We start from the raw sequence: 22,258 nt of genomic DNA, 5'->3' as shown, positions 1-22,258 counted from the left end.
GGCGGGGGGAAGAAAACGTGGAAAGGGTTGAAGAACCGTGAAATGTCATGTATGAAATGCAACAAAGGCTTTTTTCATTGTTTGTTGAGTTAGTGCAGAGTTTGCATCTGGGTCCTAGGCAGACATGGACAGGAAACGGCTGGCGGTTGGAAGAGTTGTCTTCACCGGAATGCTAGCCCTCTTTTTCTCCTGATTGATCGAAGTGTAGCTGTGCATATTGTATAATGGCAAATGACAATTGATCATCATTGATAGTCATCCGTGTGTTGCTGTTTTGTGTGTAGTATTTAGTTTTGCGGTTCCATAGTAGTTCTCTGCTAGTAGGCAACGCGTCCACCCGCACATCGTCATTTTTGTTATTTAGTTATCGTTCAATATTTATTCCAACGACCACAACCACAACCACAATAACAACCACAACAACCACCACCACTAAGGAATACAGCCGCAATCGACCTCCAGCAGCCAACCACCCGTCTGCTTGTCCAACCAATCACACTGACAGTCTATGCCCACCCACAATAAACACCACCGTCCAGCTCCTCCGCCTGCTTTCTATATCTCCCTCTCCTTCCACCGTCTCCTCACTCTCGGGTGTCCCCTCTGTGGCCTGCCCGACACCTCATCGCCAGGCCCTGGCCACGGATCGTATCCTCCCTGTCGAATTAGGTAACCATTTTAGCCCTATTGTTTGCGTTTGCCAACTCCGCCAGATGAAGCTGCTGCGGCTCTTTCAACAGACCGTCATCGCTTTTCCATCCCTAGCCTAGACTGAGAACTTCCCTTCCTCCCCCCGTTCCTAGTCTCTAACGCTCTCTCTGCCTGGAGCTTGACTCATTCTTGCTCGACCTTTTTCCTTCCCCAACCATCCCATACTTTTCTTCCAGTTTGGCGGGAAAAATGTCATGGCAGCTTCCCCGCTAGATAGCTCCAGCACCCCACACCCTGCTGCCGTAGCTGTTGATCCTCCAGGCTCCCCGAATGATCCCATGGAAGATACATATACCCAAGCTACCCGGAAACGCCCTCGTCTTGACAGTGGGAATCATTCAAACGAATCCATGACCATGTCGGTTCCCTCCCCAAGCTCTGACAGCGGTCATTACGGCAACGATCAGCTTCTTAGCGGTGGGAGCCTTGTCCCTCCTGCGGCTACGTCAGTTCCAGACCCGGAAACACCCAACCCACAACGTCCCTCCAGCAGAGTAACGATCAATATGAAATCTCCCACTCTCCATGATGACTCTGCCTCTCATACCGTTGAAGAAACTCCAGCAGTGTCGGACCAGCTGCAATCAGAGCAATCGGAGCAGCAGGAGCAACATGAACAACATGAACAATTCCAGATGTCTCCAGATCTGACATCCCATGCCCAAACTGCAATATCCATCACTTCGTCCCCGTCGCGCAGTCCCGAAATCGAGGTCGCTGAGGTGGAAGACATGGATCAAGATCCCAGCACATCCAACTGGAGATCATTAGAGGATGCCCTCAGGGAAGAACCTGATCTTGTGCACATGCATGACGAGGTTTCCCTGGCAGAATCCTTCCCACGACTCAGGCAGGATTGTGACGTACGGGAAGCCATAGAAGAGATAGCGAATTATTTCGAGAGAGGTGAGATATCTCCCTTTTTTTTCTTTCATTTTCATTTTCTTTTCCAATTCGTTCTTTTGTAATTATTCTCTGCAATTCTTTTGTGTAATTCTTTACTCATTGCCAAACTATATTATTTGTTTCATATACAGGTCATCCCCACGATATCACATTCTTTATATCGGTTAAGAGCTGGCTTGAGCTCTGTGTGAATAACCTAAATAGCATCTCCTATGATACCGTCGCTGAAGATCGGGACGTGTGGGAGGAGGTTCCAATGCTTATGGAAAGTGTTCTACGGCGGCAGTGAGTAAATCCCTTGGACGCTGAATCGGGAATTTCACGCAACTTCTAATGAAATGCAAGTGTCGACTTTCAACCCGACGAGGGAGACGGTCCTTGGAAATGCTTGGAAGATTTCTCCGTGGCATTTGGACGCCTCTCCATCCATATGGTTCGCCTTGATATTCTAACACTAGAACATTATCCGAACGATGCAGACTCTGCGCCAGATCTACTATCAAAAGTTTATTTGCCGGCGTTGGGATGGATCCTGCAACTCCACACGATTCCATTTTACAAGCTGATGGAACGAACCTATGGCGCCGAGATTATTAACTTGGTGGCTCGTGTCAACGACCAACTTACTGCCGGTCCTGCCAATCTCGTAAAACATCTGTCAGAGTTTGCGCCTTTGCTTCTCAAGGCTCTTCAGCCGTGGCCACAGTTCTCAGGCGCTTTCGTATCTCTCCTGACTATCGCTCACAACGTTGTCGAATCGGGAATGGAACGGAAACGGTATCATGCAGCCGATGAGTTAATTGCAACAGCAGAACTTATTGATGCCGTGGAATCTGTATATACGTGCCTTCGCTCCATTGATGCCGAGTATCAATCTTACATTTCGAAGAAGTCTTCTTGGGTTACCAATGATAGCAGCGAGTCTGTTCTCCGTTACATCGGCTACTCCTACCATAACATTGCTGTTTTGAATAGTCAGCTGGCAGTGCAGATGACGCGCGATCTTGGCGTTGATGTTCCGGAAAATGCCAAACAGGAAGAATATCCTTCCATCATCCACCTAGGTTGGAAGTTCCAAGTCTTAAAGAGGCATATCACAGAGGGTCGAATGGAGCTCCGCGTCTATGGAATGGAGACTATGCAGGCTGATCTTGTCAGTGTCTGGCGACAACATATACAAGGAAACCCTGCCGGCGTTAACTATCCAATTATCCAGTATCTTGTGAAATTCCTGAGGGACAACAAGATCGTGGAGTACATTGTCGGTGTGGATTCGCATCCCCAGTTGATTAGCCGAAGTGGAAACGTAGTTGGGTTCCTTGTTGTAACGTCCACATACGCGGACAACGACACCGATATTATTTGGAACACGGTGACTGAAAGCCAGGACCCGAGAACCGTGGCGGAGGTTTTGGGAATGCTAACTCGGACATTTATAATGCACCAATCCGGGTCAAATGCTTTGATTTATCTGTGCACAAAACTCATCGAATTGCCGTTAAACCGCTTCGATGCACGGATGCTCGAATACAGCGACTGTCTATTAAATGCTGTGAGGGATAAGCATTCTGAGAGAATGCGCTCGCAGCCTTATGATCATCTGCATGTAGATGTGGTCCCCTGCCGTCTGTGTGTTCGCCTGATTCGTGACGCCACATCTATCAGCGAGTTTTCCATTGAGCAAAAAACAAACTTGCAAAAGTTTGCCAGCAAACAGCTTTCACATCTACTGACTCTTGGCATGGACGACAACGATAAAATGGAAATGTACAAGAAGTGCATCGACGATATATCCGAAATGAACGAGTTCGTGGTTGGTAGCATTCAAGCCCTGAATGCTCTTATTCATCCTTATGATAATCTAGACATTCGACGACTGGCGCTGGACTTTGATTTCACTCGATTGATTATCACAGAACTTGCACATACTTTCGACACTGTCTCAACCGACTTCTCTGACCCTATGGCGAGAAATTCCCTTCGACCGCGAATTCAGATGCTGCTTCGAATTATCGAAAAAGTGCCGGAAACTATTACTCCAGAACTCAGCGAAATTCTCTGGAGCCGCGTATTTATGTCCAAAAAAATTGGTGAATGTGGCCGAAGCTTGGCTTGGGAAATACTCCCCAAAGCGACATCTCGAGCTCTAAAGCGAAACCCATTCCTCGAATGCTACCTCAACGTATATCTTCCTCGAATCTCTCCTGAAGACTATACCCTGGATATTTTAGCATTTGCGGAGCAGGCAGTGAGTTACGAAATCCGTTTTGATCTTCCACCAGACGTGAATGAAAATGAAATTATTACTATCCCTGGCATGGATCGATTATGGCATTTTATTCTCACAGCACCCCCTGGAACAATCGAAATGAAAGCCACCAACTTCGCGATAGACGTTTACCTTGATCATGAATTGATTCGCACAGCCCCACGCTCCGCAGCAGAGGCTACGCATGTCGCATTGGTTGATCGCTGCGTTAGTCAACTCACAGCGGCGGCCTCAAAGTGCAAAGCGTTCACTGACGGTTCCACGAGCGGCGAGGATGAACCTATGGTCATCGTCCCGTCTGACGGGGAGGTACGAGCTGAAGAACTACGATTCACTCGTTCGCTTCTGTTCCTACGCCAACTACTTCAGGGACTGCGAATGCGGCCACAATACACTCCGCTCCAAGTTAGCCCCCCGGAGTCTATTCTCAGAGAAGATGAGATAATTGGTGAACCCATCGAACTCTCGTACCAAGCCTTCAGTGGAAATTCTCAAACCAAGATCCGCACTCTCAAGATCGGAGATCTTTCCACTGCATCCGAGCTGGCTGAGAAACTAACCAGACTCACCGGTTTTACGAGTTTCTCTAGTTTTAGTTGTGGACAGCGACTAGATCTTACTGCCCATGCTTTTCAGACTTTGCGAGACATGAAGCTCGCGGGTTCAGGACTACTTATGATTCGAAAAAATCCAGACGCTTTCGAGGCGTCAGTGGGCGGACGACGTCAGTCGTTGACTTTGGTTGACTCGGAGGTTTTGAAGCATTTCGATGATTTGTATGATTTGTTGAGTCTAGAAGAGAAGTTATCGAAAGAGGTATGTTTTATTTGTTCCTTTCTCCCCACTCTTGGATCTTCCAGTGTCTATTTGCGAATACTAACAGTTTGTGCGTCTAGATATTTGACTTTTTAGTTGTCTTCCCGCCCCAACAGCGCGTTCGAGATTTTGTCAAATCCAAAGAAATTTCGGAACCGGAGATGTTCCCTTTGGAGAAGCCATACAAGCTTCTATACTCAATAAAAGCTCTCATTACATGTATAAGCGAAGAAATTTTAGAAGTACGTTAGCGAGCGATTGGTAATACTCAGTTTATGCTTAGACGCTGGTGGTAACTGACAATTCGACAACTAGAATAACCCCGACCAAGAATTTATATCCCACAGCATTCAGAATTTGGTTGCATTTATAACGCGCCCGCAGATGGGTGATGGTTTAGAAGACAGCCCGCTGAAATTACTTTTTGCACGAAATTTCGTGGAATGTCTTTTGTTTGCTTTGACGGGTAAGTTGTGAAGATTCGACAATCCCTCATAACAAGAAATCGAAGTACTAATGCCAAAATAACAATTAGCCAAATCGATGCCAGAAGACTCCGAACAGTATTTCTCCAATCCGTTGGACCTAGCCACTCGACTTTTGTCTTTTATTTCCCTCTGCCGAAATCTTACTTCCAAACACCTCTCAGAAATCTCTATACAGAAACTAATATCCAATTCCTTCGCTGTCATAATCGAAGCCTCCATGCATGATAGTCGCGTTTGGGATGCGGTCGAACAAAGTACTCAAATCAAGGATCTAATCTTCACGCTGCTTCTCAGTGAATCGAGGCAAGGTATTCGCAAAAGTGTTGCGGAAATTATATTCGCCACCTGTGGTACTACCCCATCTCAGAAACGGGCTTGGAAGGCCAGCAGCCAGGTGAAGGGAGGGGCGGTTGCAGTTGTAGGAAGACTCCCTTCCGCTACGACGATCCATATTGTTGCAACGTTATGGAAACATATTTCTGCACTTTTCCCGGATACTCTTGAATATGCGCAGTCCTCTCAGGAGTTTTTCGAGGTTGCACTTACTGTTTTTCAGACTGTTGCCAACTTATCTCCTGAAGACTTGATCTACGGGGAGTATCTTAGGAAATGGGGAGATATACTTCTTAGCCATCGCACGAATGAGGTTTGTTTTAGCATGCCATTTCCCATTTTATATTTCTATATAATTGAGCACATTGCTAAACTGTCTCAATTGTTCCTTTCAGTTCGTTGGTCGAGAGCCTGTCGATTACATCGTTCTGGGATTCACACACCTCTTGAAAATGTGCCTAGAGCTTTCCCACGCCACACCTGGCACCATGGACACAAGGTAAATATTGCCATCCCCATCTGCGTGTGAAGCGCATATGAATCACAGGATCTGCCAGATTCTAACTGAGAGTAGTAACCTCATGGAGAAGCTCTTCACCACCTACCTATTTCCCGAGCTCTCCGAGCCCACTGAGACTAAGGTTATCCAGTCTAGTATTCCTGTCATGCACAATACCACGAGACAAGAGATTTATAATATCCTCTTGCTCCTGTGCGAGGACCAAGCAAACTGTGAGAGAATGCTAACTTTACTTGATGATGTCATCCCATACGGTATGGGATATCTCCAAATCATTAACGCCCCTGCCCTTGGATATATAACTACTTTGCTCACCAGTCTTCAGATTATACCCACGAACCAAATTGGATTTTCGACCGATATAAAACTATCCGTTCTCCGGAAGGCTATGCTGGTTTGAAAAATCTGTCGAATACCTGCTACCTGAATTCTCTCTTTACGCAGTTATTCATGAACATTGACTTCCGAAAATTTATGATTGAAGTCCATGTTTCCGACGTAGATTCAACTCAAAAACTGCTTGCAGAGACAAAGAAGGTCTTCGCTTACATGCAAAATACATGGCAGAAAAGCGTTGACACTCAGGAAGCCGTGGATACGATCCGAACATATGATAATGAGCCTATCGATATCAATGTCCAGATGGATGTAGATGAGTTCTACAATCTATTATTCGATCGGTGGGAGGGTCAGATCCTGTCAACGGAGGATAAGAAGCTTTTCAGATCTTTCTATGGCGGTCAGCTTGTGCAGCAGATTAAGTCAAAGGAGTGCCCTCACATCTCGGAGCGCCTTGAGCCTTTCTCTGCGATACAATGCGATATTAAAGGGAAAGCTGGACTTGAGGATAGTTTGCGCGCGTATGTGGAAGGGGAGGTAATGCAAGGAGGTAAGATCGGATGAGGTTAATTGTAAGACGATTTTTCAGTTTTCTAAAGTCATACGCAGATAATAAATACTCGTGCACTTCGTGTGGACGCCATGTTGATGCAGTCAAGAGGTGAGCTTTCAATGTTCCCGGTTCCTCTTATAAGAAGGATTACAGTCTTTAATTTTCTTGTTTTATGAATAGGGCTTGCTTGAAGGATCTCCCGGATAACTTAATATTCCATCTCAAGCGCTTCGATTTCGATGTCATCTCGATGATACGCAGTAAAATTAACGATGAATTCCAGTTCCCGGAACGTCTTGATATGACCCCTTACACGGTTGAGTATCTAAGCAACCCCGGAACCCCAATCGTCCCCGACATCTTTGAGCTGGTTGGCGTTCTTGTGCATAGCGGCACTGCCGAATCTGGCCACTATTATTCGTACATCAGAGAGCGCCCCACAGCAGCAGACCCCAGTGCATGGGTGGAATTCAACGACTCCGACGTTAGCAGATTTGATCCTTCCAAGATCCCTGATCAATGTTTCGGAGGCATGAATGACCCAATTCACAGCGCAAACATTGGCCCAGTTAGGTTTAACAAAGTCTGGAATGCTTACATGCTATTTTACCAACGGGTGAGTAGTATGGAGAGGGCCAAATCTGTTTACGAGGCATCGCTCGGCGATGCACCAGTCAGTGTCCCACTTCCCATGCAGCTTGGAAACCACATCGCCTTAGAGAACGAAATTTTCATCCGGACCTACTGCCTGTTAGACCCATACCATGCGTACTTCATCCGTGCACTACTAGAACAATCAAGAAAATTTTCCACCACGGAAGAATCTGGGTTCAGTAAAATCCAAAAACCGGCCATATGCCTCGCCCTCGACAATTTGGATCAGATCATCTCGAGGTCTAAAGAATTGCCCGAATTTGAAAATATCATCATCGAGTTGGGGAGAAGTGTCAATGAAAGTAATGAGGGCGCCATGGCAGTGCTCGGTTGGACTGTAGTTCGACCGTTAGGTATTCGAGACCTCCTTTTGAAGAGTCCCAATAACGTTGTCCGTGACGGATTCTGTCGACTTTTGATCGCTGCCATCGCACGGTTACAGTCGTCTCTAGAGGATGAATCTCTGGACCATGACGAACTAGCTCGCTGCAGAAACGACTATGAGATGATGGTTGAGAATATTGTTACGTCGCTTGATGAGCTGTGGGGTTGCCTACACGTATATTCGCGGGCCTGGGACGATTATTTCGGGCTGCTCCTCGGACTTGCTAATTTTGGCGCGTTCCCTGTTCAGGTCATGCTTGAACATGGCTTTTTGTTGAAATGCCTGGAAATGGTTTGGCTTGATAGGGAGGATAGCAAACGGCTGAAACGGCAATATGGAAACTATTTCCGGCTTGTTGAAAAAGGCCGCAAATATTCACACTCCAAGCTTGTGGAGGTCCTCTATATTTTGATGACGCACATCGACTTCACATTAACACCGTCAGTCGACAATAGCTGCCGGGACTGCAATATGGGCAAATATTCTCTTACCAGGGCGGAAGCGGAGCTGGTCCGACCCGTTGGAAGGAACAAGGATCTGATTTTCTTGAGGAAAATCCTAGAGCAACAAGCTAATCCACCAGTTTCACGGAAGATAGTGAGCGTTTTTCTAGCCGCTGATCCTGAATATGGTCTAACGGACAGTATCTGCAAAGTTCTAGAGGAAGGGTTACGGGCTTCCCCAGCCTACCTCTGTGTCCCTTTCCTCGACGCTACATTAGTTTTCTGCCAGATGTCATCAGATGGGGACCGGATCACCAACCTCATCGACTACGTGTCCAAAGGCATAGACTCCATCAATGACAGTGGGGGTTGCGAGCATCTAGCCTTTTTCCAGTCGCTGGTAAAAGTCAAAAACGAAAAAGCCAAAAAGGATGAGTACTGGTTCTGGAGCTCAGTGGTCGACCGGATACCTGACTGGGCGCCGACACTTCTTCATTACCCAGAGAGGGCAGTCAGAAACGGCGTGTTGGATTTCCTGCGGCAACTTCTCTTCTCGAAGGAATATGAGGATATCAGTGATGATTTTCGCCAATTTTACAGGAAAATCGGCAGGGATTTGGCGCAGGCATCTGTGGATAAGTTGCGAAGGACGTACCTTTCAACTGCAGACGCGCAGCCTCCTGAAGTCAAGTCGATGGAGACGATTTCGCTCGTGATCATGCATTGCACAGAGGTCTATTTTGATGAGCGTGACAGCGACGACGCGGATTTCATCCAACAGGCTACAAGTATGACAAATTACACCTCCCCCAATATTTTCATCATGAAGGCTCACACTGACCTACTTCTTTCTTTTCGATAGCTGTCATCTCCGCACTAGAGCAGCTGGCCGTTGATGTTCCGGAAGAACTTATCTCTGGTAAGCAGCGCCATCCCATTTTCTTTCTGGTTTAGTCTGCGATTCTATTGTTTTGTTTCTAACCACCATACCGCCTTTTCTACTTCAGGTTCTGACTTCCCTTCAGATGGTTGGGATGATAATTCAATGATGGGAAGCGATTCTGATGTTGGTCTGACCGGGTCGCCGTGAAAGCTGTGGCGCCCATTGTGCAGTGGCGGATTAAAGGGGAGTCTTTTCATGTCCCTATTTTTTCCTTTTACAAGGCGGTATAAATCTGTTTTTTATTTCTTTCGATTTCTCTTTTCCCAGGTGAAAGTGTTTTCTTTCTCACTTGTTTTGTTGCATTTTTTATCCCATTGTTCTTTTTTTTTTTTTTTTTTTTTTCGTATTGATGACCACTGAATGACCATTTCACTTCACCATCCACCATCCCATTCCCCATTTGCTGCATTTAACTGGCGTTAAAATTCTCTGTTTTCTGCACTTAGAGGCAAGATGGGGCCATCAATGTTACACGTGTGAGGGGGGTTCTTTTTCTTCACAAGAAAATATTGGTCTCGCATGCTACGCTCTTGGTCCGTTTCTCGTCATCTTTAGCATCATACAACTAAAGGATCAGGAAAATTGGGGTGTATGTTATTATTTTCCTTCTCCCTCACATTGCCTCATCCCAGCAGCAGTCATATGACATTACGTTATGAAACAATGGGTTATTTTCTCTATCAGATCTTCGTTTACACATGGGACTATGGACTCTGCTTCTCCCTCTTCTCTTCATGTTTCTAATATGCTTCAATGTATATGGTTACCGATGATGGGGTCTTTTTCTGATCCATCGATTTTTCTTCCATTTTACATTCAATCCATACCGATGAACTTAAGTTGATTGACTACTTACATGGAATGGTTTTTTTCTCTCTCGATCCATATATTTTGCAATCCACACGTTTACTTTTTCACTTCTGTTCAACTTCACGACCCTTGCTCCCTTTTTCTTTCTCTTTCTCTCTTTCCTACCCTTCTATGTATTTTGGTCCTACAAGTTGCTGTGTTGCTTATTACATCCTGGAATCTGTAAATTTGCCTCATATCATTTGTGGGGGCAACAAATTTCTCCTTGCTGATTAACGAGGCCGACTCATTGACGACTCTCTCTACTCTGTACAAAGTCCGGAGTAGGTCATACATATTTTCGAAACGGCTGGTTCTTGTTGATTTAGTTCTGCTGATGAATGGTAACTTAAGGCCTTGAATTTAGCGCAGTCAACTCACCATTCCATGTGAAAACATGGAATGTAGCGGGAGAAATGAATAAATTCGGTATGTATGCTCCGGTTCAGGAACAGGTTCAGAAACAGGTTAAAAGTCTCCGAAATTGGGGTGGAAATTAAAGAGAAATACCTGTAGCATTAGAAGGCTGGTCGATATTGACACTATCAATTAGGGGGCGTCGAAACGTCATCATCGAGGAATCATCATAACCATGTCAATTAGCCAACGGAAAGATCAACGTTGTCAGGGAGGCTCACCGATTGAGAATCCATATTTGTCTGGGTCAAGGAATGGGAAGTATACGGGCCACTTCTAAGAACATAGATTGCTGTCCTTGGAGTATGTTCCCTTCATCACCTTGAACAGTATTTCCATATTGCTCAAGACGAGTTACCATTTCTTGCTGATCAAACATGCGAGAAATCACACAATGATGGTCATCACGGACAAGGCAAGGACCCTGGAGGACGATATTCGCTCATGTGTCCCAGTGAATTCATGTTTCTGGATTGCCCAAAGGTGTGCAGGGTAGTGTTGTGGAGTGTGTCGACCAGAGCCTTGCCTTTAACAGCATCAGCAGAAGCGGATGAATAAACAGACAGCAGACAGAGACACAGCCACAGCAGAAAGACATTTTCTCCTCTGTTCATGAAGTTGGGTTTGTTGTCAATGAATTTTTGAGCAATGTCTGAGTGGGTTGTGTTGGTTGCTCAGAGGATTTAATGAGCTCAGACATGTCAATCTCTTTATAAACAGTTACAGCCTGTATATTTTGGAACAATCTCCAAACAAATAACTTTCTCAGCCCAGAAAAGTATGACTGTTTTCAGAGAAGTACATCTGTATTATTAAAAACTAGCATTATACTTATTCAATTAATATGAAAAGTATATTGAGATGTTGTTCTTTGAAGCTGGATGAAGTGCAGGTTTCATGAAGCTCTACAGAGTAGAGACATTTGACTTCTCAAAAATGTGCAATATTTCCTATAGATAGATCAGTGTCACACTGGCTTGGTATAGAAGGAAACTAATGTGTGCAGTTTTGTACTCTGTAAGAAGGTTTTGAGATGAACCAGAGAAAAAACAGCGCCTACAGGATTTTTTGCTCTAAGATTGCATTTGATTCTTGAATTAAGATGAGGCCAAGAATCCATTCTATCAGATTATCCAAAGATTCACCACCTTTAGAATCGCATTTGCTTTTAGGAACTGCGCGGCATGATCACAAATAAACAAGCATCAGGCCTGAATGCATCGAGGCGGGTCACGAAAGGACAGGTACATATCAAGGGAAAAGAATGAAACATCAATGCTCTAGAACGCAATGAACGTTTCTGTCTCATTAAATGCACAGAAACGACCCATTACTTAGCAGAAACGGACCGGGCTAATATCGAAAAACACCAAACGCTATAATTGTATGGTACAAAGTTTCTTTCAAGTGGGAATTTGAAATACTCTACACGTCCTCGAATTCCTCGTCGTCTTCGTCTTCGTCAGAGACAGCTTCTCTCTTCACTTGTGGCTCAAATTTAACTCTCTTGGCAGGAGGGCCGTCCTCTGCGGTGGTATCGGGTGTTGCAGCACCAGTTTGAGGAGCGCTACTGCCCGAGTCGGATTCCATTTCCCTTTTAAGTGATCCATTAGGGAATTTAGGAGTGTTATTGCCTTCTGCTACCGCCGGGGTTTCAGAGACACCAGGAGCAACTCCAACATCCTCGAACTCGTCTTCTTCCTCGTCTGATGATTCTTCAACAGAGCTCACATCGTCTTTAGCCTCCCTCTCCTTTTCGCGCGCCATTTCAGCGTAGTATGCAGCAACCTTGTCATCAAGAGCATCAATGTCTGGCTTTTGTTCCTCCTTTACTTCAGACTTGATAGCGAATACGTCAGTAATTCCATTGGGTTCATGTTTGACCGGAAGATTGCCGGGTTCAGATTTAACTGTTGAATGTGTATGCCAAACAGGAAGCGCATTTTGTTTCTCTAGAGCAGCTTTCCGCGCTGCCTCCTCAGCCTGCTCAGCAGCGCTCTTCTCTGCTGAGGAAGTGAGAGATACTTCCAAGGACGAAGCGTCTGTTTTGGATATCCCTCGAACGGCTGCTTGTCGGTTGCTAGTGTAGGCCACTCCTGGCCTTGTCGGGTTGGTGTATTGATTTCGTATAACATCAACTTTGTGTTCCCAGGCAGTCTCAAAATCATTTTCTGGGACGTCAACAGAATCGATCTGTTTGAGTAGTTTTAACATTTTATCCAGTTGCGCCATTAATTTGCTGTTTTTCTCATGGCCAGTTCGATCAGCACCAGTCCCACCCTCGACTTCATCCGCCCTTTCTAGCGTAGCACCGCATCGATGACATTCAAAGCCATCTGGTCCGATCCGGCTTAGAACCTCCAACTGAGTCCATTCCGCACCACATCTTGTGCAAACATATTCCTTCCTTTCCGCAGTAGGGGTATATTGCGCTTTGATAATCGAGGTGAGTCGAGAAACACGATATTTGATAGCGTCAACTACAGGGTAAAGGGGAATATAGTAGTATTCGCGATTCACTGGGCGAGTTTGACCATCTCGAATTTCGGGCCTTGAATGACTGAATTCAGCAAACTCAAGGTTAGCCCTAACATTAGACAAAGAGTTATTTCATGGAGGACTCTCCCATACACTGCAATGAGACGGTCTTCACGCAAACGAGCGCAGAGCTTGCGTAGATCCTTTTGCTGCATTCCAAGAAGATGCGCGAGGTCTTCCGGATGAAGGCTACAAAATACATCAGCTAGATATTCTAGAGAATTTTTGCGAGATTGAAAGAGTCATACACCGAGTGTATGAAAAGAGCATCAATCACGAGGATGTGGCGAGTCTCATAGAAAGCGCGGACGACAGTGCGAATAAGGCTGCTCGCGAGATCCATAGCTGCTAGCACGCGGGCTATTGTGACTCCCGAGAGTTTCAGAAGAGGCGATATAAGTCTGCTCAGCTGCAGCTCAGTGGCCGCCGATGATCACTGACACGGGAGCCCTCCGTTCAAGGTAGCTTAAGTCGATTTAACAACCATCATTCTTCACACTCCAGCAGCAGTAAAGCTGATGAGCCGTGTTTCTAGAAGTAGGATAGTGTTCGTGCAAAAGGCGGTTTTCCGCCAAACAACACGAAGACAGTATCCGCTTCAGGGTTGTTGAAGATGTGCGTTGAGTCGTAATGAAGTCGCGGAAAAAAGGCTATTGTCTGCTTTGAGTTAGCTTTAGTTTTCTAGGTATGCTGACTAATCAAGTATTTTCCATCGCAACTAAATTTTATGTGGAAGTTAATCGAGAATTCCGCCAGCGACGGAAACCCTCCTTTTGAGAACTTGATACAATTGGTCTGCTCTTATGGGCAGCCTGACATTTCTATATCCAAGATGGATACTCAGCAGCAATCTCCAAACCCAAATCGTCCAAGCAACTCTGCGCCGGATCAGCAGGCCATGTTCCCCGCAGGTTATTCACAGGAACAAGAAGTTTCACAACCACGCCCCGACGGCGATGCAAAGCGAAAGAAGGAACCGAATAGCGGCGGAGGAGGCCGAGGAGGTCGCAAAAATAAGAGAAAAGATTTGGGAAGGAAAGCTTGGAGGTATTTTGCTATTTTTTGTTTGATAGGATTTCACTCTGCCATTTCCTACACTAACTAATCACAAGCCGCCAAATTCCAGATAAAAGAGCGAGGGCCGAAGCTTCTCAGGAATCGAAGCGACGTAAATTAGAAAATGGAGAGAAGGCGCTGCCTATCTATGCTACGGAGTTTTCCAAAGAGGATATTGAAGCAGACCAGCGACGCCCAAAAAAGAAAGTCGCTGTCATGCTTGGGTATTCAGGTAGTGGATATAAGGGAATGCAATTGTCCGTTCAAACTTTGTGTGAATTTATTCCAGTTCTGATCTAACGTCCCTTCTATAGGAGCGAGACTGAGAAGACAATTGAAGGTGATTTATTCACTGCTTTCGTCGCCGCTGGGGCAATATCAAAAGCAAATGCCACTGACCCTAAGAAGTCGTCCCTTGTTCGATGCGCACGCACAGATAAGGGCGTGCATGCCGCCGGCAATGTTGTCTCACTGAAACTTATTGTAGAGGATCCCAATGTAGTGCAAAAAATAAACGGACATCTCAGTCCGCAAATTAGGGTATGGGGCATCGAAATAACTAATAAAAGTTTCAGCAGCTATCATTTATGCGATTCGCGCATTTATGAATATTTAATACCTTCCCACTGCTTCCTACCGCCACATCCTAGCACTCACTTAGGTCAACAACTAGTCGAAATTGCTGAACAAGAGAATGATCTTGAAGGTTATCAGCAAAGGCAAGCAGAGGTTGCCCACTATTGGGAGGAAGTTGATGAGAAATATATCAAACCCATACTGGAACGACTACCTGAAGTAACGCGGAATCGCGTGAAACAAGCGCTGATTATTAAATCTGGTACTGACCCAGCGGACAACTCTACTTCCCAAGGTGAACAAGATCAACTAGATCCGTCCGATGAACAAGATGGTGAAGTCACCAGCAAAGAGGCATCAGCCTCAACAAATGAAAATAAGGACTTGAGCTCTGGAGACGAGCAGACAGTGCATACAACCAACGAAGCTATCCGCATAATTCGAGCAGCCTACCTAGGTGCAAAAAAAGCATATCGAATACCAAGAGAGCGGATGGACCGCATCAACGATGCTCTTGGTATGTACGTCGGGACAAGGAACTTCCACAACTACACCATCCAAAAGTCTTTTCGCGACGCATCGGCCAAACGACACATCAAATCCTTCAAAATCTCGCGAGAGCCATTGATCATCAACGGCACGGAATGGCTTAGTCTTAAGGTACACGGCCAAAGTTTCATGATGCATCAGATCCGGAAGATGGTTGCCATGGCTGCCCTGATAGTACGTTGTGGCTGTGATATCAAGCTGGTCCCCGAGACGTACGGGGACCAAAAGATTGCCATCCCCAAAGCACCTGGACTAGGTTTGCTCCTCGAACGTCCAATATTTGACTCATATAACAAAAGAACTGTAGTTGAGTATGGCAAGAATCCGATAGACTTCTCCAAGCATGAGAAGGAGATTGAAGAGTTCAAACAGCGGGAGATTTATGAAAGAATATTCCGTGAAGAGGAGGAGTCGAATTCGTAAGCTTCAATTTTGTTTTCCCTCCCCTTTATCTATTTACCTCCTTTCTATTCCGCTTTTTCCCTCTCCTTTCCCTATTTTCCTAACGCCCTGTTTTGCAACGCCCCTTTCACATTTTGCGCTCTACAACACATATCCTCTAACAGTACACTTGTACACAGCTTCGGAAATTTCTTCAACCACATCGACACCTTCCAAGACAACGCCTTCCTCTTCGTAACTTCAAGAGGAATACCTGCATCAAAGCCAAGCGGAGGTTCTGCAAAAGCACCCATGAGCGGAAAGGCGGCATTGAAAGAAGTCGAATCTGAATCCGACGATGATCTCGTCAACGGTGGAGAGGAGGGTGGGTGATTGCACGTATGTGCGTATTTGTGTGTGGAAACATGCCCCCTGGTGTCGATGGTTGATGTCATTGCCTCAACACGTATGTAACTATGCACAGGGTGGGGAAAACTCTCGAAAACGATTCTATACCATGAGAATAAGGAAATATGTACTATCTCCCTAGTGCAAAATTTAAACCCCCATGCTCCAACCCGTTCCAGTGATACGCACTCCATAACACCTCCATCCTGCCTCTAAAAAGAAGGTTAAAAAGCAAGGAATTCTTCCATTTATATCATAAGACAGTACATTTACAAGAAGCAAAGTCACAACGCAACAATATTTACTATCAAAAAGTCAGCCGCAGCAGACATCAACCAGATCCTCCACATTATGGAACCTGTCAGATACGAGTTGACAAAAAGTCAAAAAGACAATGTACAGAACGCAAAAAAGACAATCAGTCACGGGAGTAGTAAATCAGGCCATCCATGGCCCAAATTACTGTACGGTGTGGAGGGGGTTCAAAAAAAAAACTGAATTTCAAGCAAAAAGGAAAACAGCGGCATCATAATAATCGTTCAAATCTCGCTGACATTTCGAGTTGTTATTTTTCAATCTTTTCTTCGTCGCTGAAATAAATCAGTGTGGACACAAGAAGGAAGGGAGCGTTACTAAAAGACGTGGAAGAGAAAAAGGAAAATAGGCAAGGCAAGATGACAAGGAAAAAGCTAGATGTAGGACATATTTCAAAGGAAACAAAGAGGTTCCGGAATATTTCATTCCAAGAAAAGAGCAAAAAGAGAGGGTGCGCTCGTATTGCCCTCACATGGGAGTGAAGATATCGGGGGGGGAGGAAAAGGACAACATATGAAAAAAGAAAAAAAGGAAAAAACGAGCAGACAGATATTGAGTGGGAAATCACTAAAAATCACTAATATAAAAGGTGCAGATGGACTCAGGGCCAGCATGAGAAAACGAGAGAAATGAAAATTCAAGGAGATTTAGAAGGAACAGGGCATTGAAAGGAGAAGTGAGCCGTCAATAGTAGACGAATGATCCCTTCCTCCGGTGGCTAGAACCATGTTTTCCAGCCTCAGGTTGGGAAAGGTTATGCTGATGTTTGGGTTTTGGTGTGGTTCCCGTTCCCACTAACGGTGGACCAAACTGATCCTTCGTAGGACTCGGCGGTGGATGGGACCCGATACCTTGTCCCATACCGCGACCAGCGGCTTTAATTTTAGCAGCGATGCTACGTTCCCGCTTAAGAACAAGCTCCGTCCAAGCCTTGGGCTGTCCACCGGCACCGGCAGTTTGTCCCTTCCCAACAACATCGGCAAGGACTTTCATCCAGCCTTCCTTCTCTAGGGCACTATCCGCGTAAAAATCAATTATTTCGCCATTGCCGAACCGGATGCGGAACCCTTCTTCAACAAACATGTAGCCCTCTTCTTCCTCCGCGAAAGCTGATTTACGTCGACGACCGCCTTTCCCTGACGTCTCCTTTTGGGTTAATGTAGACCTATCATCAATCAATTTGGATGCTTTCGCCAAATTGATGGTTGCCCGAGGTTGGCGAGTAGTTTCGTGGTACGCTGTAAGCTTCGACCCCTGAAGTTTAAAGTAACGTCGACGCCAGTACTAGAAACATCCAGCTATTAGCCGAAACCCCTCTAAATGAAATGAAAGGAAACGAAATATAGTAAAACATACCGGACAATCACCACCCTGTTGAGACAAAAATCCTTCCCACGCTCTCGCAGCCACGTTATCAGCCTCTTTCATCTCCCGAATGCAGGCATTCATACTCTTCGGCATATCATCATCCGTGGCCCCTTTCGGCTTAGGGACATAGAGAAGCTGAAGTTCCAGGTTGCCAATCTTGTATGGGGGGCGTTGTTGCACGCCAGATCCTGCGGAATTAGCCATTGATCGCTTGTTCTTCGAATTATTAACTGGGTCAGTCGCCCACTCATTGAAACAAGTGACATCGACGGTCAGCGGTCTTCCAAAAGCCGCTTTCTCGTAATCACTTAGAGACACGTAAGCACGAGCAAAGCTCCCATCGCTGGCAACTAAATGACGCAGCGCATCCAATGGGTTCTTTTTCTCAGCCAGAGCCTTTTCTTCGGCTTTCCGCTGTTTGAGCTGCTGGGCTTCCAGTTGCTGCTTTTGTTCCAATTCCTTTCGTTTCTTCGGGGATGCGAACACACGACTGAAGGTGGAGGTCTTGTGCGATTTTGTCGGCTTTCCAGGCGACGACACAACAGGTTGGCTGGGCTTAACTTTGAGTTCCTCCATGTTCATTTGAAGGGTCAACTGGAACTCAAGCTCGTTAAGAACGACCAATTCAAATTCTTGGCCGATGGGAGCAGACTTGCCAAGTTCGAGCCACGATGTTGTTACGCAGTGAAGGCCATTATCAAGAGTGAGGGCAAAACTAGACCGGCCACCTACAAGTAAAGTTAGCCAGTCATCTCAATACAAGGTGATCACTTCGTTTACCTCGTGCTAGCGGCAAATCCAAATCCTTCACTCCAACGACTTTGACAAACAGTCGCCCCCTTTCGTCGCCCTCTTCAAATTCCTCTCCTGGAATATTATCCTGTTCGTCCACACCGTCTTCTTGCTTTGCATTGCTCTCTTGTCCTGGCAATGGAGGAACAGATCCGGGAACTGATTTCTTCTTTGGCATGCCACCTGCTAGCTTGATGCTTTGGCGTCTCGTTTTTCCATTCCATGGTTCGGTGGTCCAGGTCTGCTGGCTTGGTTTGCGTGGAGAATTTCCTGCAGATTTTGTCCCTCTTGGGTCGCCATCCACAGGTGAATCGTTCGCATCTGTTGACTCATCTGCGTTGCTGCTAGCGACAATAACTTTGGTATTCTGCCTCATGAGGTAGCCCCTCTGTCGAGTTGTAACATTATTAGCAATACTATCACAATCTAAGGGAATTTCTCTCTTTTCAGATGGCATCAAATTGGACAAAGATGATTGTTGCATGTTCGTATTGGTTGTGTCCATGAAGGTGGTAGGGTAACGGGGCTGCTGGGAAAGAAAATGGTCAAACGCAACCTTTTGGGCCTCAATAACACGGTCAAATTCCAGGTCAAGTCCAAACCCTAAGCTTTCATCGGTAGTGCTCACTGGGATATCGAGTTTCACCAGTGAGCTTTGCCGCTTGTCATTAACGACTGGCGCTGCCACACTAAGTTGCGGAAGATCGGCCAGGAAAGAGATGGAATGATCCCCATGCTCTCCATAACTGGGCTGGGATTCGGTTGTCGATTCTGGTATTGACGGTATAGGTGGCCCCTGCCCACTTACTTTACGCCGAGTTGCCGCCATCTCATGGACATCTGCAGGACTCAGAGATGGCTTCGTCTTCAGGCTTCCGTTGGCGGATTTTACGGTCGCAAGAGGATCCGGAATAGCAACGGGCTCTTCAGAAGGACGCACCTCATCGTTAACAGAATGATGAATGACCGATTCAGGTGTTGAGGGCCCGTCATGATCGCTATCATGAACACTTCTTGATGCCTGGCTGTCATGATCATTTGGAGTTTCTGGACGATGGAGGGAATCCCGAATCGACCTCATATCCAGTGCGGGGGCAAGCTTAGAGGCTTCATCAAGCGTTGAAGAGCGGTCAACGTACGAACTTAAGTCAAGCTCAGAGTTATATTCGCCGGTTATACCGGAAACCTCAGAGCGGCCTGGACTCAGATTAGGCTGGTTGCGTCGGTGTAGCGAATTTTCCGGTACTGGCGTGCTTTGGCCATCTGTTGAATCTCCAGAGCCATCGAAAGTTGGCTGGTCAGGACTGTTATATGAGTTTGCATATCCATTTTCAATGTTATGCTGCATTTCGTTATCATAATCATCTCCTTGAACTTCATGGTCGTCGTGTGCATCCCGAGAATAATACTCAGAGATATCATAAACATCGTCATCCTCAGCAGGTTCTTCCTTGATGATGACTTCTTCCTCGTCTGTCTCCAAAGAGGGGATGGGGACGTCAGGATCTAAGGGAGTGTGAAATCGAGGACTAGAGCTACGAAGTGGCGATGAAAAGTCCTCATTTTCGTCGTTATTTTGGTTTCTGATATTTCTTAAAATAGACTCCCTAGAAATTTGAGGCAGAGAAACGTGAGGGTTGAAAGGAGAGCTGTCCTGCCTGGGACTTGAAGTATCGCTGAATGACTGGTTGCTCTCAGCTTCACGATCAAAATTCTTGTCTTTTATACCAGCACGTCTCATTCTGCGCTCACGCTGCTTCTCAGCGTCCGGGGACCGTTCCTGGTCCTGGGTCATCATCAAGCGAAGCCTGTCTTCCAGTGACACTGACCCTTGACCCATTCGGTTTATTTCAGCCTTCGAGCAAGAGGCTGGACTCAACGAGGAAGGTAACTTGCGGGATCCACTGTTGGCAAGTTCCATGGTCAAAGAAAGCCTGCTGGCCCGGTCGGGGGTCACTTGAGACTGGGAAGTAGAAGGGGGTAGCGGCGGGAGAGGACGGTGATCGCTGTTAGAGTCTAGAGATTCAACCTGGGATTCAATAGATTGCGGTTCCTGCGAGGAATGAGATTTCCCGTCGGGGCCAAGGCTACCGAAATCTTCACCGAAAGGGTCATCCTCTCCCTGGAGCTCCTCACGAACTCTATCGGGGCTCATAAAACGCCAGTCCTCTGGCAGAACAACAGGAGTCTTGTCTGTATCTTCCAAAGATGCGTCAAAGCTGTCTTCAGCACCCACGAAGGAACCGCGATCGAAACTGTCCTCTTCGTCCATATCAGCAGAATCGTAGCTGCCTTCTCGTGAACTCGAGGCAATTGATGATGGAACTGGAGTGGTCATTTCATACTCATTGATCTGCGGTGGTGCTGCATCAAAAGTTACACTCTTAGTCTGGCGATGCATATAGGGACGTCGTGGTGTTGTGTCTGGGCCCTCATCCTTGTCATCTGACCAAACATCATTCTCGGGATCAAAAGACATCCTCTTATTCCCGAATCGACTTCCTCTCGTCAGAGATGATTTGGTTGGAGATGACTGAGGCCTGCTTGGGGATGTGTGGGAGGCTGTCGGAGTAACAATGTCCTCCGACTTTGGAACAACGCTGGTTGTATTGATAGATTCGCCCTTCCTGGCAGATGGATTTTGTTTAGCTGGGGAAACGGATTGAGAAGGTAGCTGCCGTCGAGCATCCATACTACCAGCTTCTTTAGCGTTATTTTTAAATTGAGAACTTAGAGGTCTACCAGTGGCAAGAGGCCGTTCCAGAACCTGAATATGGGCAGGGTCGTATTCCTGCTTCTTCTCTCGAGCAACAATACTGCTGTTTTTCACACGGGATGCTCGCTTTAAGTTTTCAATGGAAGATCTTTTGGAGGGGGTAGTGAAGACGTGCGGGTCGTAAGGGCTCCTGTTTTCAGGGCCCTGCCTGGTTGGAGAGCCACTATCCCTGCCCTTCCAAAACAATCTTGGAGATTGGGGCGAATTGAATGAGTCGAACGGAGATGAATCGCCATTACCGACTGTGGTCTAGTCATATCAGTTAACTAGGAGTCGCGCTAGCTCAGGAAATTGTCTACAAACCTTAGTGCGTTGATTCCAGCTCGGGGAGTTTCTACGTTGAGCCACTGGGCTCAGCTCAGATAGAGGCCGCTGCCCACTTGCCATCTTTAACGCAAGAGGACTAACACGCGTTTTTCTGTACCAGTTCCGTGTCTATCAATTGATGAGCAAGCTGGCGTAATCAATATGTCCACCAGAACTATATCGAAACAAAAACATTGTCCAGTTGAGGCAACAAATATAGCAGAATCATACCTATGACAAATGATATAACAACACAACAAGGGTTCTCTTTGCAGGGTACTAACGGGTCAAAAGAGTATTGACGATCAAATAACGGTATTGTTTGCGACAAGGAACAATGGCGCAAAATGGTAGGGAGGTGGTTGGAGTAGAATAGTTCCTTTGACCAGTGCCCCAAGACAGCCACAACGGCCAACAGGGGATTATAAGAAACAACAGGGAGAAACAAAAGCAACAAAGAGCGACGTGAAGAGAAATGAACAGGGCAGAAGCAAGCCCAAGCGGAGGACAAAGAGCGTACGGAAGATGGTGACCAGGACGGAGGGGAGAGGAAGCACAGTGGACGCA

The 22,258-nt window shown here is 46.2% G+C and overlaps 5 protein-coding genes across 5 annotated transcripts; 2 read left to right on the top strand and 3 right to left on the bottom strand.

Annotated features, from left to right (window-relative positions):
- Positions 1–905: 905 nt before the first annotated feature.
- HCBG_04577 (ubiquitin carboxyl-terminal hydrolase) lies at positions 906–9,507 on the top strand (the record flags this gene model as incomplete). The annotated part of the gene is made up of 12 exons (XM_045431626.1): positions 906–1,617; positions 1,749–1,902; positions 1,963–4,702; positions 4,783–4,944; positions 5,087–5,168; positions 5,238–5,836; positions 5,919–6,022; positions 6,071–6,297; positions 6,369–6,932; positions 6,992–7,043; positions 7,116–9,205; positions 9,425–9,507. The coding sequence occupies 12 exons, from the start codon at positions 906–908 to the stop codon at positions 9,505–9,507; spliced, it is 7,569 nt and encodes a 2,522-aa protein (XP_045288179.1).
- Positions 9,508–9,856: 349 nt separating this feature from the next.
- Positions 9,857–11,240, bottom strand: HCBG_04576 (uncharacterized protein; the record flags this gene model as incomplete). The annotated part of the gene is made up of 3 exons (XM_045431625.1): positions 9,857–9,925; positions 10,381–10,565; positions 11,039–11,240. 3 exons carry the CDS (start codon positions 11,238–11,240, stop codon positions 9,857–9,859), a joined length of 456 nt encoding a protein of 151 aa, XP_045288178.1.
- Positions 11,241–11,987: 747 nt separating this feature from the next.
- Positions 11,988–13,507, bottom strand: HCBG_04575 (transcription factor spTFIIE alpha subunit; the record flags this gene model as incomplete). The annotated part of the gene is made up of 3 exons (XM_045431624.1): positions 11,988–13,186; positions 13,258–13,353; positions 13,413–13,507. 3 exons carry the CDS (start codon positions 13,505–13,507, stop codon positions 12,052–12,054), a joined length of 1,326 nt encoding a protein of 441 aa, XP_045288177.1.
- A 450-nt stretch (positions 13,508–13,957) lies between these two features.
- Positions 13,958–16,301, top strand: HCBG_04574 (tRNA pseudouridine synthase; the record flags this gene model as incomplete). The annotated part of the gene is made up of 4 exons (XM_045431623.1): positions 13,958–14,211; positions 14,277–14,477; positions 14,535–15,764; positions 15,927–16,301. The coding sequence occupies 4 exons, from the start codon at positions 13,997–13,999 to the stop codon at positions 16,117–16,119; spliced, it is 1,839 nt and encodes a 612-aa protein (XP_045288176.1).
- Positions 16,302–16,358: 57 nt separating this feature from the next.
- On the bottom strand, positions 16,359–21,772 carry HCBG_04573 (uncharacterized protein; the record flags this gene model as incomplete). Its single annotated transcript, XM_045431622.1, has 4 exons — positions 16,359–17,733; positions 17,806–18,545; positions 18,598–21,634; positions 21,689–21,772. The coding sequence occupies 4 exons, from the start codon at positions 21,770–21,772 to the stop codon at positions 17,134–17,136; spliced, it is 4,461 nt and encodes a 1,486-aa protein (XP_045288175.1).
- Between the last annotated feature and the right edge of the window lie 486 nt (positions 21,773–22,258).

Source organism: Histoplasma capsulatum (assembly GCF_000150115.1).
Source record: "Histoplasma capsulatum G186AR genomic scaffold supercont2.5, whole genome shotgun sequence".
NCBI classification, from domain to species: Eukaryota; Fungi; Ascomycota; class Eurotiomycetes; order Onygenales; family Ajellomycetaceae; genus Histoplasma; species Histoplasma capsulatum.
This window is presented reverse-complemented; position numbering and strand designations above follow the sequence as displayed.